A 17,745-nucleotide genomic window follows, 5' to 3' on the forward strand; every position below is an offset into this window, starting at 1 on the left:
TTCTACACAATGCTCTCCAGGCAATAATAGCTCACAACAGGCTTACATCTGAAAGTCTGAAAAAAGTGCATTCGTGTGGGAAAACCACAAGCTCTTCTTTTCAACTGATTTGTTGCTCTTCCTCTCATTAAGTTTCTCTTCAAACATACAGGAACATATTTAAATGGTTTAAACATATTTTAACCATTTGTGTATCTAGCATAGTTCTTTTGCCTGGGCTCTAAAGTCAGTGAAATATTGAAATGAAGGGTTAAGCTATTCTATTAGCTAGTGTGTTTTGAATACCATCCCCTGCCATACTTCCTGCTGCATGTGTGAGCACCCTGCTGCATACATTTGAAAACATTATTAATTACCCCAAAAAGAGGTTCTCCCCCACTAGGCAGGAACTGAGCTTGAGCCATTATGGGCTGGTTAACAGGTCTAAGCATGCACAGCTCAGAAGAGCGATGACAGGACAATAGGACACAGTCTTAGGCTGTGTAACTGGAAGTTTAGGCTAGACATTAGGAAAAAATTAATCACAGAAAGAGTGATGGGGCACTGGAATGGGCTGCTCAGGGAGGTGGTGGAGTCACTGTCCCTGAAGGGATTTAAAAAAAGACTGGATGTGGCAGTCAGTGCCATGGATTAGGTGGGGTGTTTTAGGTCATAGGTCATAGATTGGACTTGATGTTCTCAAAGGTCTTTTCCAACCTAGTTAATCCTGTGATTCTGTGACTTGGAGGAGAACCAATCACATCCTCCAGGCTCAGAGAAAACAGGGTTGGTGAAATGAGTAGGAAAAAAAAAGAGGGAAAATGAAGGCTAGATGAAAGGCACGACTCATAGGCAACTCTCTTCTTGCATGAGACATCATATTAAAATATTTCTGCAACTTTTCTTCAAAGAATGTCTTAGTTCAGCCTGGTACAGTCTTCAGAAAATATTGGGTGCTCTGCTATCAAGGTCTTGAAAACATCTCTGAAGAGACATATTGTGCCCAATGCCTGAGAAATTCTCCTCAGCATCCATCTGTCCTAAATGGGAATTGAAAGCACAGCACTGATTTGTCCAGTGCCTGTCTATCACAAGCCAGACCAGGAGAAAGAGCTGTGGTACCAAATACAAAGTGGTTGCTATACCTTCACTGCCCCACAGAAGGGCTCACAGCTGACCCACATGCTCCAATGTCCACCTGAAATCAGTGCTGGCTAAAAGTCTGTAGGACCCACCTTAACTCAATGTTAAATCCAGCTTGAACATGGATTGTCCATTCACATCGTGCATTCAGTGGGTAACCCTCCAGCAAAATCTGACCTCTAGAAGCCCGAAGAACCTGCCCACACCCTGGGGAGAAAAAGAAGGAAAAAAATGGTGTGAAGAACCTTCAAGGGACATTTGAAGAAAACATATGTAGAAATAACACCAGAAGGAGTTGACAGGATGGCTTAGGAAGATACACCCTTTCTTACAAGGCATTGTATAAAATATTGGGACAGCCACACAACAGTAGTGAAGAGTTATGATTATACTGGGGTATTGTCTAGGCTATGAGTACCCCCAGGAAAGCTGTAGTTGATTGCTTCTCCCTGGTTTGCAATGTAGCCCCATGAAACCATTTCTTGCAGCTTTTGCCTCTCTGTTAATTAGCCAACCCACCCACCTGGCTGATGATCTAGTTCAGAAGAGTTTTGATGGAACCCATGCTGACATTTGCAACCACTGAAGCTGAGGAAGCTGGTGGGAAAGTGACAAAACTACAATGAACACTTGAATTAGCTCAAGTGAGAAAAAGAATGAGAGAAAAAAATCTGTTGCACCAAACATCATGGTTGTAAGTTGTTCATAAGGAGACTCTGGGAGGAAAAAGAGCTGATGTATTCCTAGAGGACACGTTTGTCCTCAAGATTCACTACATCACCCTTGCATATTAATGCCACCATGCCAATGAAGATATATAAACATCACAGCTCCTCTATCATCAGTGCAACACTGATGACTCAGTATAGAATATACAGTCCTTATCCCTTCTTTCAGGTTCATTCTTATCCTTCCTCTTGTCTTGTTCCACTCTGCCTATGCTGCTCTCAGTTTTTCACCATACTATGGAATGTACTTCAGCACCAACAGGATAAGATGAAGTGCTCCAGTCATTTGTGCCCAATCTAAGAAAACCATCAGAGGCCAATGAGATGAACAAACAGCAGACAAGGTCACACCAGGGGAGCGATATCTTTTCATGATTATCCTGCAGCTGTCCCTAGGCATCTGTCCAGGGATAGTTGTCCTAATTCCTCATCTTGAATGCTGAACACTTTTAGCCCAGAGAGTTCTCTCACCTTCAGTAACCTTTCCCTTTTCCCCAGCTATAAAATATGGCTAATAATATTTTCCTCTGTGGAAGATAAAAGAGTTGTTTAGTGATTTTTTTCAGAGCTTACTGTGATCTGCACATGCATGTCCTAGCAAAATGCACAGTTAAATCACTACGTACCAGACAGAGCTAATTTTTCAGTTCCTACTTTCCTGGCTACATCTTTCTGAGTGGAGTTTTGCACATGGCTACATCCCCTGGTAAGCCTTCTATTGCTTTGATAGAGTGTGAGGCTGTATCTGTAAGCCAAAAATTGCAATTCACTCTAACAGCATCACCTAATCAGGAAAGTCTGCACACCGCAGATGAGGATAAGTAAAAAGTCAAATGACCCAAAAGACATCCACAGCAATTCTCTCACTTCTTTTTACTTCTTCAGTCCAACAGAAAGCTCTGCTGCTTCCGTCTGTTTCCCTAGAGAAACCCTAAGCTTTTAACCAGCAAGCCAGGATGAATGTTTCCGACTGAAACAGAGGGTTTTAACACTTGCCTCTGGGCCCTTCCTTCCCTAGGGAGAAAGGGTGACAGTGACCTGATTTGGTGAAGTACCGAGCATCTGTGGTTCCCATTGATCACAGTGTCTGGAAATCAATCCTGCTGCATCTGGTCTATGGGGAAACATGAAGACTGCAGGTCAATTCCTCCTCTTTCTTCTTAAGAAAGTGTTGCTCAAATGAAATACCCTTTGTTCATTTACCCTCGGTTACCCTTAATTAAGCAGGACCCAAGGAAACAGAAATCCTGCTCAGAAGAGTTCCTCAAAAGTGTTTCATCCTCTTCTGTGGCTCGCTCAGTTCCCTCTGTAAAAGATGAGGATTAATGAGTGTGCCCAGAAACCACATTAGGATTCAATGAGTACAGCAGGATCTGCTGTGGTGAAAATAATAATGCTCCTTCCCACAGCAAGAAACAGGCCCTTGTGCTGCCATTGGCTCCTGCCTCAAAAACAACCTGAGACAAAGCTGCTAGAAATCTTCAGAGGGTTTGACAGGGGGCTTGGACCACCTCAAAGAAAGTTTCCCTTTCGTCCTGAAGGGCTTTTGAGTTTTCGATGCCTTTAAGAAAGGAAAGCCAAAGAACTGGTGCAAAGAGATACTTTTATGCACGGCATACTAAACACACTTCTCTGTTTGCTGTGGTACAGCCTGAACTCTCTGAACACTGGCGCCGAGGAAGTAGGTTTGGCCAGCAAAGCAGGTGGTCCAGAGACTAAATAGGAGCCATTCAATGACCGTCTCCAAAAGAACGTTCTCAGGTTTGCTCCCACCCTTCTCTGCATGAAGCACCTTTGCGATCACACCAAATTCTGTGCTCTTAAACCTCCAGCACTTCTAGCAGTCCCCACACCAACAGTTCAATCATATGTTGATCACAAGGAGTCTTTTCTCTTCCTATTCTAAATCTGCAGGAGACCTGGAAAGCTCTCAAAAATAATTTACATCATAAACACAAATGCTGGCAAATTCTGCCTCATTTACAAAAAAATAAACCACTTTGGCAGAGTATCAACATCCTTGTTCCGTTCCTGTTCCTGAAAAAAAGGCAGCTTTCAGGGCCACAGTAAGATTTCCTCCAAGGCTTGTTACTAACAGAGAATAAAAAAATTCAGGAGACCTCTGAGTTGTAGCCCACAGAGACCCGTGGGTCGATGGAGGGAGAGGTCCTGAGACGACCTCTGGTAAGAACTCATTATCTTCTGTTTGAGTGCTTCATCTTAGATGTGAGGCTCCTTCAAAGGTCAGGATGACTGAACAGAGGAGAAAGACGGTAGAAAGGTTACTGCTATTCAGAAACAGGCTGATATGGGAAGTCAGCTGTCACTTGTCACAACTTGTTGCTTCCTGTTGGTTGTTGGTCACCAGTATTATGTGAAACAGTAATATTCAGAAAGTTTCAAAAACTACAAGTAATCTTGTCTGGCACAGGGTCCACATTCAGACAGCAGAGTTGAGAATAGCTGTTAGAAATCACCACTTTCTTGCCTGCTTTAATGGAGCATGTGCCCTGAAATGACATTACAACTTGGGGTTGGCAAAAGCTATTTGAGTGCAGGGTACAGAGGAGAGGGTTCTGCAGGGTTGGTTTTCTTCTGGTTTTAGAGCCTGGTGTGCCTTTTAGGTCATGATGATTCAATCCAAGAGAAGGCCCGTTAGGAAATATGCTAGCACGCAATTAAATCTAGTCAGTGTGTTTATTTCCTAATAATACTCCTTTGACCTACCCTACATAATTTATCTTTTTACCCAATGATCTGGTATCCTCTGATGGGTTTTCAGCCATGCCCATGCTTCCTGCTATGCCAGCAGGTACTACAAGCCGGACGGACCCACAGGCCATCTCATGGTACTTCTTCCTTGCCATGGCCCTCCATCAGCACGACTTTTGCTGGCAGTTCCCACAGATCTGTACCGGGGGCTCACCCTGCGCTGGCAAATGCACTCATGCCCTTGAGCGCTGCCCCGGGGCGAGGCCTCATTGCCCTCCCGGAGGTGCCCAGACGCTGCCCTACAGCTCTCCCCTACACGTACAGTACTAAACAGGCGCTGATGCCGCCCGCAGAGCCTCCGCACTCCCCGCACTCCTGGCTCCCGTCCCGCGGGATGACCGGGGCCTCACGGCGCGGCCTCCTGCGGGGCCCCCGGCCGCCACCTACCGCCCGTGAGGCGCCGCTGCCGCCGGGGCCCGCGGGCGGCCGGGGCACGCTGTGCCCGCCGGGCCGGGCGTGCCGTGTCCGGGGCGCCGCCTCAGCACGGCCCGGCAGCGCGGGGGAGCGGCCGGAGCGCTGCTCGCCCTCCCGGGCGGCCCCGGCGGCGCGGCGGCAGCGCCCGCCGGCCCCGCGAGAGGGAGACAGAGCCCGGCGCTCCCTCCGCGCCGCCCCGCCGGGAGCTGCGCCGGGCCGTGCCCCGGCAGCTCTGGCCTCGGCAGTGCAGGACCGAGCGGGCAGATTGCATCCCGCCCTCACCGCACTGGCGCTTCCTTGTCGTTCTGGGATTTCTCGGCCCTCTGCCGCTGGCGAGGCACCGAGGGATGGCTGCAAAGCTTCGGCTGCGACGCCGTGTGCAGGTACCAAAGAGAGATGGCTTCTCCTGGGCTCTCCCACCTGTGATGTGTTAGCACAGCCACGGCTCCAGCAGTCAGTGCCTGCTGGCATTCCAAGGCTACTTGCTGGCCGCCCTCCAGACCCAAAGCCACATCGCTGTGAGCCCGCAGTCCAGCACCCATCATGGTTATAGGCTGCTTTCCAGACATGCAGTTCTCTGCATGCCTGAGCCTACCGTCAAGGCCAAAATTGAGATAGCCACGAGAGCCACAAAAGGGGAGCTCAGGATGTGCTGGGGTCACTACTATCCTCTGTGCCCCCACTTTAAGAGACAATAGCACTAACCTTCCTACCCTACCTCTCAAGTATGGCAGATCCATGTGAAAGAGACCACAGCCTCAGTGTCACACTGGTCCCCTTAAAAGAACAAGTAGTAAGAAAAGCACTATAGGACAAAGCTGTCCAAAATTTCAGTACTGCAAAAATGACCAAATGGACTTCTTTGTGAAGGTGTATTTGCTGCAACACAAGTGGGAAGAATAAACTGAAATATACTGCAGACGACCAATATCTTCTGGCAGATGGAGGAAAAATTACTACTTTTAAATCTACTTTTAAAGAAAATTCCACAGAAGCTCTAGCATGGACCTAGAGAAAATGGGACTTTAAAATGTTCTCAGAAATCACTCCGGCAAGGGACTCAGTTGATCAAAAAGCCTCAAGGTTGAGTTAGCTCTCTTGCTGAAACATGTTGTTTCCCCACATTCTGCTTTTTTGAAGCAATGATTTTATTTTATATGTTTTCACCTCCTGAATGGTCATGGGCAGTGTTGTGAAAGCAAGTTAAAATGTTACTTTAAAATCAGTGACTAAGAGGACACAAGCCAAAAGTACAATGGACAGAATGGACTAGGGAAAGCAGACTCTGTGTCTATCCCTTCCAGTGAAATAGGAACAAAGAGACAGTCAATAAAAATTGAAAGAGAGCTACACCTTCACTGGTGGGAAATTGGTGAAGGAAATACCGGTCTTGAACACTATATAATTAGCTGATGGAATTAATTATTGAAAGAATGGGGATTAACAACTTAGTGAAACTAAAAAAGCAGGAGCTTTTGTACACTGTCAGGAACAAAACCTTTAGATATTGCTACCAGGGCCTGAATCACTAATTGTTGTGACATAATCAGAAGTTGCAAGACGGTGTTTTCTGGAGGCACCTTGAAGGTGTTGAGGTGTTGAAGGTGTCCGGCAGAGAAGGAAACACTGGGATATCATTGGGGCTGGCAGGGGTTGAAGGAGGACAGAGGGTAAGCTCTTAGATAAAGCTGTTGCCCTTGTAAATGTTTATGCTTATGCTCTGGGACAGTGATGAAGTATGTCCAAGAAATGAAGATTTCAGAAGATTTCTGGAGTCATGGCAGTTAAAGTATTAAAATAAACCAATCCCAAACAGACGTTTAGTAGGGTTCTAACCCACCATGACATGAGGCCCAGTCCAATATCTCTCAGACAACCACTGGGAGAGAAGATTTTTCTTAACTGTAGATCTCCTCACTGCCTGGTTGTATTTGCCTTCTCCTGCTTGTGCCCTTTGCAAGAGTTGCTGTACAGGAATAGCTGGAAAGGCACAGCATGGCCCTGGCTCTGTCCCACCACTCGCTGTCCCTGACATCCCTCCCAGCCCGTGTAGGACACTTACTCATGCAGTCTCCTCCATACCAGCCAGCTCTGCACTCTGCACAGTAGATTCCCTTGATGTAGAAGTCATCAAGTGTCCCTCCCCAGGAGCCATTGCGACAGGACTTGCAGTTCTCAAAGATGGTACAGCCTAAAAAGAGAGCCAGTGTGTTAGATGAAAGCCAAGGTGGATTGTCCTGCAGGAAGAGGAGCAGCCTCTCTGTCTTTTCCACAGAAAATGCCAATGACGTTAATGACTGTGGAGGTGCTGACAGCTTCCCCTCTGGGAACCATACCCAACCTCCACGCCCTAGGCAGCTCAGACTGAGATTTGGAACCAAACTCCCGGTCTGATTTGCCCAAACCTCTAAATCTCATTGCTCCAACTGTAAACGCCTCTCTCAGGAGTCTGAATGTGTGTACTGATGCCACTTGGGCCCAGCCTAAATGATTCTGATGATTTCTAAACTGGTCCTAGCTCCTCCTACTTTCTCCTCCTCTCACCTTTCACTTTTCTTTTTTCTTCTTGCTTGTGGGACTTCCAAGTTGTCTCTCTTTTCTTGCTTTGGGGGTGCAAATCGTCCAAGAGTACCACTAAAACACTCCTGGTGTGAAGCCAGCTATAGCGTCACCCTTTGGCAGCTTCCAAGCCTGCCCAAGACATCCTGAGGACAACACTGGTAGTAGAAAGTGTTGGGATTTTTTGGCCAGTGATGCTTCCTGCTTTGGGGGAACCTTGCCAAGTGTCTTTCTGCTGTCAGCTGAGTGGCAGATGAAGTTCTGGAGGAAATTCAGGACAATCCCATGCCTCAGTGAGATGTGCTTGTTCACCACTGTCCTGACCAGCATCTGCCATCATGCCTTGGCCAAAGATTTGGTGTGAACACAGCATAGCCACAAACATACCTGGGTGGATTAAACAGGAGTCACACTCGTTCTCCTCGTTCCTACAGCAGGGAATGGTGTAGCCCACTCTTTGTTTCTGTCCTGGGCAGATGCACTCAATTTGGTCATATTCACAGCATTCCCGACACATGATATTCCACTCAGCTCCTGGGCAGTTTTCATTGATCACTGTGTACTCTGCAGAGAACAGAGAGGAGGACACATGGAAATAACCCATATCTGATGAGGAGTGGCAGGATCTATTATCCAGTGGTTTGTCAGATCATGGATGGCATGGGGCTGGCCAAGATCTTCAGCCCAGAAAAACCCAAACTAGGTGGTAACATGTGCCTGAAATGTCAGCGTGGTTTGTGTGTCTAAAGAACATGCAGGAGTTTTGCAGTGCCAGCCAGAGGAAGCAAACAGACCAGGGGGAAGGAATATGTTTACTTTCTCAGCAAGGCCTTCCCACTTCTGTGGTGAGAAAAATAGCTTTGAAAAACCACAGAGGATGACATCACATGAGAAAGTTTCTTCAGATTGCAGGACTGATTTAAAGCATCATATATAGCATAGATTATTTAAACTATGATAGCATGTTTTGGCTGTATTTCTGCTTGTGAATCTGCTATTCTTGAAAATTAAGGGGCCCACCAGGAAAGGCGACTTTGGAAAGTTGGATTTTAGCTGGTTTCACTTCCTATTTTCACCCAGATGCACATTTTGTTACATTTGACTTCCCTGCCAAAGGAAATAAGATTATTTTGGTTTTTTTAAAGGTTAATTTTACCTGGAATTTCTTATATGGTAACATCTTTCTATTATTTAGCATAACCTCATATTATATCTAAGCTATGCTGGAAACACCCTTTTAAGAAACAACCTCAGACTGTGACTCAGGATTGCCACAGTATTATAAGGGCAGATTCTGTCTTTCCCCACCAGTGGGCTGTCTAAATTCTACAAAGAGAGATCTAAGGAATGCACAGAGCTGTCATCGTGTCTTCTAACCACCTGACAGCCCTGATGACTGCTTTCATGGAGTTTGATAGTAAAAAGAGAGAGCAGACTAGAAAGACGAGACATGAAGAAAACTTAATGAGACTAGCTCTTTTTTCCCCTGCTAACCTATTTTTCTTTTTTTTTTTTCCTTTTTTTTTTTTTTTTTTTTTAATTGCGGTTAGGTAACCTTTTTCCTTGTATATTAAACTCTGAGTAACAGAGTTGCCTTGTCATGAAACAAGCCATACATCTCTAAGGTGCAAAACTCCCATGCATGCCTGTACCTGGCTCCCTTCTCACACAACTGTTTCTCGTTTCACTGGCGCTGATAACCCAATTACTGTGCCTGCTGGAGCTCCCTAATACTGAGCCTTGCTGCTCTGTCTCACTTGACTCTCTGTGACCTCATGAAGCCTGGTTCCTGGAAGCTTATCTTCTCCCCTAATGATTTTTACTTACTCCATAAAAAAAGGACCACCAAACTGTTTCTTCTTCACCCCGTTTGGCTGGGAAATGAAATGCAGCCCTTTGCACTCCTCAGAACTGAGCCTTTCCCTTGTGCCTGGTGTACCGATCGGGGAGAGTCCGCGGCTGCTCTAAGTTTAGGAACGAGGCTGCTGTTTGTGCTGAAACCTTTCCATTCCCCCTCTCTGCCCCTATAATCATTCAAAAAAGAAAAGGCTGTTCCTGCCATGCAATAAGATTCCGTAGTTTTTTATTCCAGTAGTGGAATCTTGCATTGAAATAATCTTAGTGTTCAGCAGTTATAGCTTCTTTTGCCTGTAGATCTTGACATGCTTTACAAAGTTCTCATTCCAGATGGGAAGATGAAGCACATGGGAGGTGAAGTGACTTTGCTCAAGGTCCCAGGGAAAAACAGTAGTAGAGCCAGGAATTAAACTCATGCCTTCTGTTTTCCAGAATGGCAGTCAATCAACCTGGCCAAGCTGGGGCTTCTTAACCTATGGCTATTATTCCCTTTTAATTAAGCCTTTTATCTATGAATTGTATCTGATTCAGATTCCAGAGAAAATTAATTACACACATCTAATTATCTCTATAGAACTGACACTCAGTTTGATTCATCTCACCATACCAGACAGACAATAGCTGTGTCTCTGGTGTATGGGGTGGGGGTCTCACTCCTTCCTGAAGCAGTAGTCTCTAAAGTCTGACTAATAAATAATTACCCAACACTCAGAGCTTTTGTAAAGCATCCTTCAAATTCTCATTTTTTCTAACTCAAGATAGAAATCTAATTTATCTCAAAATAGCTAAAGTCTATTAATAAAGTGCATATATTATCCAAAAGAAATTTTTGTCTGTAAAACGATCCAAATATTCACAGGCGAAGTTACATTGGGATGACAAAGGAATATCTCCATCCTTGCAGGAACTCAAATCCTGGCAAGATAAGGCTGTGAGCAACACAACTTTCATGTTAGAACCAAGAGATGGGCTGGACCATGTGACATCCAGAGGTCCCTTTCAACCTAAATTACTCTACTCTTCCCTAAAATATTACTCATGTATTTGTATGTAGATAGAGAGTGTGAATGTGTGCATATGCATACTTATTTTTATATGTAGAACTTGTGCGCACAAGAGGCAAAAAGCAGAGGCCACACTTATTCTTGGTGGATCAAATGTGTGCATTTGTAGAATAAGTTGACCTTGAGGTAATATTTAGTGTTAAGAAGAGAGCAGCAGATCTTGGCCCTTAAAAAATTGTAAAAATACGCTTGCTGCCACCTAGAAATGCTGTTTGCTCACTTCTTTTGTCTCAACTTAAACAATGAAAATAAACTGTCTTTTGATTTACTGACAATTTAATTCCCTTTCAGGCTCTTGGTTTCTGCAGTTTGGGCAATTTATATAGCCTTGACAAGGAAATATATGGATTTGAGATTTTTTTTAAGTGACAATTTACCGCTAGTGGACGCGAAATAGAAGCGTGGATTCAAATCACAGTAGCAGAGGCTTCTGCCTTCTTGGGATGAAACCTCTGCTGCTGTGATTTGCACCCACACTTCTATTTTGTGTCCACTAGCGACAGCTGTTCTAGGATTTTCTTCACAAAAATCATGGAATATATTAATTTAAGGTTCTGTAGAAGCTATTCTTTAAAGAAGTATGATTGAAGAGTTTATGCATCCCTTTAATAATAGCAGGATCCCTTTTGTTTTATCTCTGGGCTACCAAAAAAAGGCAAATAAAACCTTTGCCTCAGAAGTTTAAGAGGGATATGCAGAGTCACTTATGTGTGTAATCAATGTTTGTTTGTGTGGCTGAGCTCAGCCTGTGCTTCAGGGAGGCAGAGGCATAACTCTGCTCCTCCTTGTGTGCTTGGGGATGGGCAGCCACTGGCAGCTCCCACACATACACTTGGCCAATATTACCCCAGAACAGAAGAGAATGAGGCAGAGAAAAGTGGGGGAAGATTTATTGACTGAGTAAAATACTGAAAGCAAGGCCTTGGCCAGCTGTAGCAGAGATAATTGTGGGGTGTTTTGTGAGCTTTACTTTGATAACCTTCCAAAGCAGGCAGTCTGGCTTGCAGGCAGTGACTGTGTCTTTGATTTTGGGACAAGCCGGAAGAAGCTGCTTGACAACCCATGCAAAATATTTAGCTGCAAAGACCAAACAAGACTCTGGACAGGCAAATAAACAGTGGATTAATTTATGAGATTTTAATGATGGAAGAAAAGCCCATTAAATCCAGGCATAAACAGCTCACATGGAAGCAGCTCAAGACCATGGAAACCAAGCAAGAAATGCCTGTGTTGGGAAAACACACAAATATCCAGGGCGTGTGCTGGAGGGAAGACCTGCTTGGCTCAGGAGCTGGCACAGCCCAACACAAGTCTTCACCTGATGCTTTGGGTCCAGCCTGAGCAGGACTGTGAGATGGGAGAACATTTTCAGGTTCAGATGGCAGCACATTCATGCTTGCTGCCTACATCTGCACCTAGCAAGACCTCCTAATCACTTCAGCATGTCAGATCCTAGAGGCTGTCTAGGATTTTGTAGGACACCAGTTGGAGGTGATGCTCCCAGACAATGTCCTCCTTGTTGGCAGTGTCAGTCCAACAGCAATTCACCTCAGTGGTGCTGCTGCCTCCCCTCATCCCCAGGACTGAGATCAGGCTTAAAGCTCTGATGATTCAGGAACAGATTCACACGCACATTCCTGCCTCAGGGGTGGGTCAGGCCACTCATCATGGTAAAATGTCAGCTTCAGGTGACTAATCTTTTGCCATTGTGAATTTGTATATCATAGATACCTTGCTAGAAGGAAAGGGATTTCTGCTCTGAAGATCTGAGAGCTGGGATAACTGTGTAGCTAAGAACTAAGGTGAATTGAAGCAAGCCCAATTACACCAATTAATCTCTTGTGTCTTCCACTTCTTTGGAAGAATGATGATTTTTTTTAGAGTACAGTCTGTTTAAGCTGATATAAGCTGGTGCTGCTGCTGAAATGGAACATTTTTCTCCCTCCTCTCCCTGACTTCCCATTCCCATCCCTGTATTTGTGCTGACAGTAGCTGCTATGTGGAGGGATCAGATGACTGATTGAGCAAAAAAACAGTTTGCCATATCTGTCCTTGGAGGGAACTTCCTGTGCTACAAGTCCATTCTGTTATCCTCCAAAAGTTTTCCTTCCATGACTTAATTTATCCATCAATACATTGGTAAACACTACTTAAGCTCAAAGAAATTCTATTTCAAATTGCTTTGAAAACTGCAAACTGCTGCTTGCAGTAACACTGCAGTGTAAGACTAGATACAAACAGATACATCTCTAGAATTTGAGTCCATAGAGGATGCCTTTTTCAAAGTGATTATTTAATCCATTCATGTTCCGCAGATGAGAACATCTCCCTTAGTATTTGATTTCATCTTAACTTTTCAACATACTGGTCAACAAAAACTACTGTCTTCTGCTGAAGAAGCAAGCAGTTGAATTTGAAAGAGCAATTTCTTAAGCCTGTTAGTAGGGAATGTTTGATCATGTCATAATTCTGAAAGGATTCTCTAATCTGAAAGGATTCTTTAACTTCTCATTAAAGAAAAGACAGCTTAATCAGAGATGAAACCTAGCAGCAGCTTACACTTTCTTTAGGTCCATCATATTTTTCTGCTCCTTTCTTATTTAGCTCTACTGCCACTGTACAGATATGCAAGCTGGGCCTCACCCCACAGAGGTCAGGTGTGTGGACATTGACAACAGGAGATGCTCTGCGTGCAACACTGGCTGAAACTGTGGCTCCACTGTGATGAATGGTAGAATTCTCCATTTGATTTCAGTGAGGCCAAGAGGAAGACACCTTGGAAGGGAAGAGGGACGTTCCCTTCAAAAGACTTTTACTGGGGCTCTTGGAAAATTATCTACCCCAAACCCTTAATAATAAAGGAAAATGCAGGTCTTTATTGTTAACCTTCTTGCCTCAGATAAAATATTGTGCAAATTATGTCTATTTTTCTATTTGATGTGTTAAGAGGATGAAAGGGATAATGCTGTCTCTAAAACCACTTGCTTCTCTTTAGAAATTATGTGCCTATTACTCTTTTCAGCAGCTGGGCTAATTAAAAGAGGAGCTAAAATACATCAGTGTTTTAGTTTTACTCAGTGTGCTTACTTTATGGTCACAGACCTTTGCTGAATAATTAGACTGCTCCTTCTACAGAGTCAGTTAGCATCCTTTTCTGCCAGTGGTGTGAGCTTTCACACAATGGCAAGTGGGAAGAGGCAAAAATAAAGGGTTTCTATTAAAAAAAAATAAAAATAATCAAAGCCAGTGGGAGAACACAGGAGGAAATCTACAATACTAAGTGGAATCTGTCTACTTAATAAATGCACAGTAATTTAACTGTCTTTTTAAATTTTTCTTCTTTAGTTTCTTCCGCAATATTTATGACCTGGCATTTGTGATCTTATTATTGGCACTGTGGCCTTGTGGCTTCATTTGAGAAAAGCTGTGGCAGGAAGAAACAGCCAGGTTAAGGCTCTTCAGAGGTTGCCACATTACCCTTCAGGCTTTGATTCTTTCTGGGACCTTATTCTGGGCAGAAAAATGATACTAGTATGATCAGGAAGAGAATTTGTTTTCTCTGTGCTGCAAGACAAGGAACAGGAACAGGTAATGAATGTAGAACTTTTGAGTAAGTGACAGCATTGATGATGTTAGACCTCTGCAATAGGGGAGAATGTTTTCAAATCTGCGGAGAAGAAGCAGCTGCAGTATTGAAATTCATGACCACATAACATGAGAATGTACTCGTGTCCTAAACGTAGAGGAGAGGCGCTGGACCTGTCTTGAGGACTTGCCTCTCCTAATGGTGTGAGACCTGCAACATGTTGACAACTTAACTTGCAGTTAATGCTGCCCAGACAGAAATAGTCCAGACACACAGCAGCAACCCTCCTCAAACTGTAGTCCTTACAGCTCCTGTGGAGTGTGCAGTGCAGCCCTAACCAAGGACTGAAGATGCCCTCATCCTGCCAAGCCTCTGTCCCTGCTGATCGCTTGCCTCCCTGCCCCGTGGCCTTCCTTCCAGTTTGCCCCTCACCAAGTCCCTGTTCTTGCAGGAGGCAGAGGGGCATCCACATGCCCAAGGGAGGTCCTGCTGCTGACAACTGCATCGTCCTGTGGTGCTCAGGGGTCCTTCAAGGCTGGTGGAGAGGAAAATCCTGGGCATTGGCAGGCTTGCAGGGACTCCTGGGAGCTACTTGAAGAGGCCTCAGGGTCAAAAGTGAGTAACCCCAGCTTTTTTTTCAAAATAAAAAGCAAATCTCTTTCCTTTTGTGCATGCTAGGAACCTAAACATGTGAACTGAAGTAACCCATTTGCTAAGATTGAATGCATCTGGATGTGTCTGAGTGCATCTGGCCTTCACTTCTCTAGACAGAGGCTGGAGGGGGAGGGGAAGAGAGGTTGGGAAGGGTTTAGATAGGCAGAAACACACAAAAACACACATATATTTTTAAGGAAACATGAGTCACTTGCACTCCAAGTTTATTCCAAAAAATAAATTCCCAGACCGCCCTGACTTCTGCCCCCAGCTCTCGAGGCAGGCCCTGTGCAACTGGGTGTGATAAATATGGATAAAAATTGGATACATCTGTGGGGAGGAGACAAAATGCTATTTTCCAACCTGCCCTGACATGTTAAGGCCACTGCACTTTGGAGTTGCTCCCCTGTGTCTGAAAGCCCCTCCTGCAGTGGCTCTGGGGCAGCTCCTGCCCCCGCATGTGCCAGCTGTGTGCCAAGGCAGTGCCACCAGCTGCTCCAGCAGCAGCAGCAGGGCAGGGGAGGCACGGCAGGGAAGGGCAGGGGGCGAGGGGGACAGCTGAGGTCCATGTGCCCCACAGGCTCTTCTCACGCTGCTCCTGGAGCATGAGGAGTGTCTGTTGGGGGAACCAGCACCCTCCCTCCAAAGGTCACAGCCCCACAGCCCCTGTGTCCCACTGGCCAGTGTTGTCCTGTCCCCTGCCCCCCCTTGTCACCGCTGCCGAGGGGACTCAGCGCTAGATTGTTCTGCAGAACAGATTCTTGCCATGAGAGAGATGTGCTGCCTCTGCAGCAGGAGGGGTTTATTCCCACCCAGCTGCCTGACAGCCACAGCCTATGCCCAGGGATGCTCTGCCACTGGCAGGGCTAGTTCTGTGCCACTCCAGCACACTTGCCTAGCCAGTGTGCAGGGTGGCACATGTCTGAGGGACAGGCCGCTGCAAGGCCAAGTCAGTGCTTGTGGCACAGAGGTGGGGAGAAGCTCTCTGTGCTTGTGACCCAGGGGCAGCTTTGGCAGGAGGCCAGCCTCCCAGGATGGCTGCAGCTGCTGGTGGCCAGCCTGGGTCATCACCTGTTCCCTGTGTCCTAAGGGGTCAGCAGGGCAGAGCAGACCCTCTGCTGCAGCCCCTGCTGAGGGGGCCTCTGAAGCACCATCCTTGACACCAATTCTTTACAGTCATTGAAATCTGAGTGCCTGCAGATCTGACAGCTCCCCTGGTAAGAGAGTCAGCAGTGCCGGAATATGCAGCAGCTTCAAGGGTGGGTGACTTGAGGGCAGCTCACCTCCCAGTCCTTAGGGCTGCAGCTCCCAGGAAAGCAGCCTGCGATGCTGACAGCTGGCTGCTGCAAGCAGGTCTGGACACCTCCAGGTGTAAACAGCCCAGGTTCGTGGCCATAACTACAGCAAATTTACACTCAACAGTAAATGCTTTTTCCTCAACCTTATCAAGATAATGCATGCTGGTTCAGCAGAAACTGGGATGGGGCTTGAGTATAAAAAAGATCATTCTGCTTTAACAAGGCTTCCCCTTCAAAAGAATAATATTGGCAGAACTAAATCCCAGATTGGAAACAATGTGTGGGTTTTGTTTTCTTTTTTTTCCTTCACTTTTTTCTCCTTTGCCTTCATTCTTGGTGTTGGGGCTGGAGAGGAAAAGTTCTGTGTTGCCAAACTAAACAAATTACGCTTTACAAAAACTTAAATGCCTCTTTTTATCATCATTTCCGTAGCACTGAGTGTTGAGAAAATAAAAGGAGTAATAAGCAAAGTGATTGCATACCTTTTTCTTAATGGCCTTTGGCAAACAAATTCAGCCAGTTGTTTCTTTTTAAGGCTATTAAGTTTGCCTGAAAATCATTCCTGGTTAAACCTACACACACATACACACACACACACACGCACTCCGTGCTGACAAGAAAAAAGGTACATAAAGCAGAACCCCTTCTTTCTATTACTGCTGTCCCTGCAGATCTCTCTGCTTCCCATGACAGCACATGAGATCAAACCCCTCTGAGCACGCGGAAGGAAGGGGACTCATTCGACCATGCCGGGAACACACACGCTCTCTTACAGTACCTCTTGGCAAGCAGGAGATGAGCAGGAGCTGGAGAAGAGTAAGTCCTACAAGTGTCCAGGGTGCTCGCTCCATACTGCCCAGGCCAGTGCAGCGGTGTGACTGCTCGGGAAGGGAAAGCAGGCAAACAGCTTTTACTGGGACCTCACCAGCTCCAGGCTGCGAGGGATCTCGGATTTCAGACCTCAGCACGCTCCCATCCTCACCAGAGGGGAACTACCTTCAAGAGACTTCTCAGGCGTCCAGAAGCACACGTCACCCCAAACCTCTCCAACTGCTGCCTTAACCCTTTCTGGACTCTGGCAACAGATCCTTTTTGTGACAGCTTTATTGGCTCAGTGCTCAGAACAGAGGTAGCAGCTTTCCTTATGTAAAGAAAGATGTTTTAAAGCGGAGAGAAAAAGAAATGCAGATACTTCTCTAGATGAGCCATCCCAGTTGCTGCGGGTGAGCTGAAGTTACAGACATCTCCAGAAGGAGGCACTTTGTCCTTGCTCCAGTTGGGCTTGTGGATGCATCCCGGGGGATGGCAATGCTGGGTGTGGGCTGGGTGCAGAGACAGACTCCTGAGCCACAGTCCTGCAATTGGGCAGCCTGGCCAAGTGACATGGTTCACTTTACGACGTGCTTAAAATAGCCGTGCATTTTTATGGTGGGGCAGATGAATGAATGAGGCTCAGTAGAAGTTCGCTCCACAGTGGATGAAAACCACAACACACAAAAGGAATCACTTGGCATACATGTGCTTGTGCTAGTCAAAACCTTTTTACTGTCCATTTCTGCCAGGAAATGCAATTTTGGCAATATTGAAATGTTTTGTCGGAACGCGTTGATATTGAGGAAATGTTTAATCCAAACAAAGGAGACCATTTAGTTTGGATTTTGTCTTTGTGTCATATTTTGTTTTGCCTTTTC

General features: G+C 45.7%; 1 protein-coding gene across 2 annotated transcripts in view; it reads right to left on the reverse strand.

Annotated features, from left to right (window-relative positions):
- The window catches only part of PAMR1 (peptidase domain containing associated with muscle regeneration 1), a 56,258-nt gene extending 38,985 nt beyond the window's left edge, over window positions 1-17,273 (reverse strand). For both annotated transcript variants that reach the window (XM_086894048.1, XM_086894047.1), the window contains exons 1-4: window positions 16,833-17,273; window positions 7,983-8,159; window positions 7,099-7,227; window positions 1,215-1,329 (exon numbers count right to left, since the gene is read on the reverse strand). In XM_086894048.1, the coding sequence (XP_086750174.1) occupies window positions 1,215-1,329; window positions 7,099-7,227; window positions 7,983-8,159; window positions 16,833-16,905 (494 nt within the window). In that variant the 5' untranslated portion in view covers window positions 16,906-17,273. The remainder of the gene's footprint in view (window positions 1-1,214; window positions 1,330-7,098; window positions 7,228-7,982; window positions 8,160-16,832) is intronic.
- Window positions 17,274-17,745: the final 472 nt, after the last annotated feature.

This window comes from Cyanistes caeruleus, chromosome 6 (assembly GCF_971803275.1).
Source record: "Cyanistes caeruleus chromosome 6, bCyaCae1.hap1.1, whole genome shotgun sequence".
NCBI classification, from domain to species: domain Eukaryota; kingdom Metazoa; phylum Chordata; class Aves; order Passeriformes; family Paridae; genus Cyanistes; species Cyanistes caeruleus.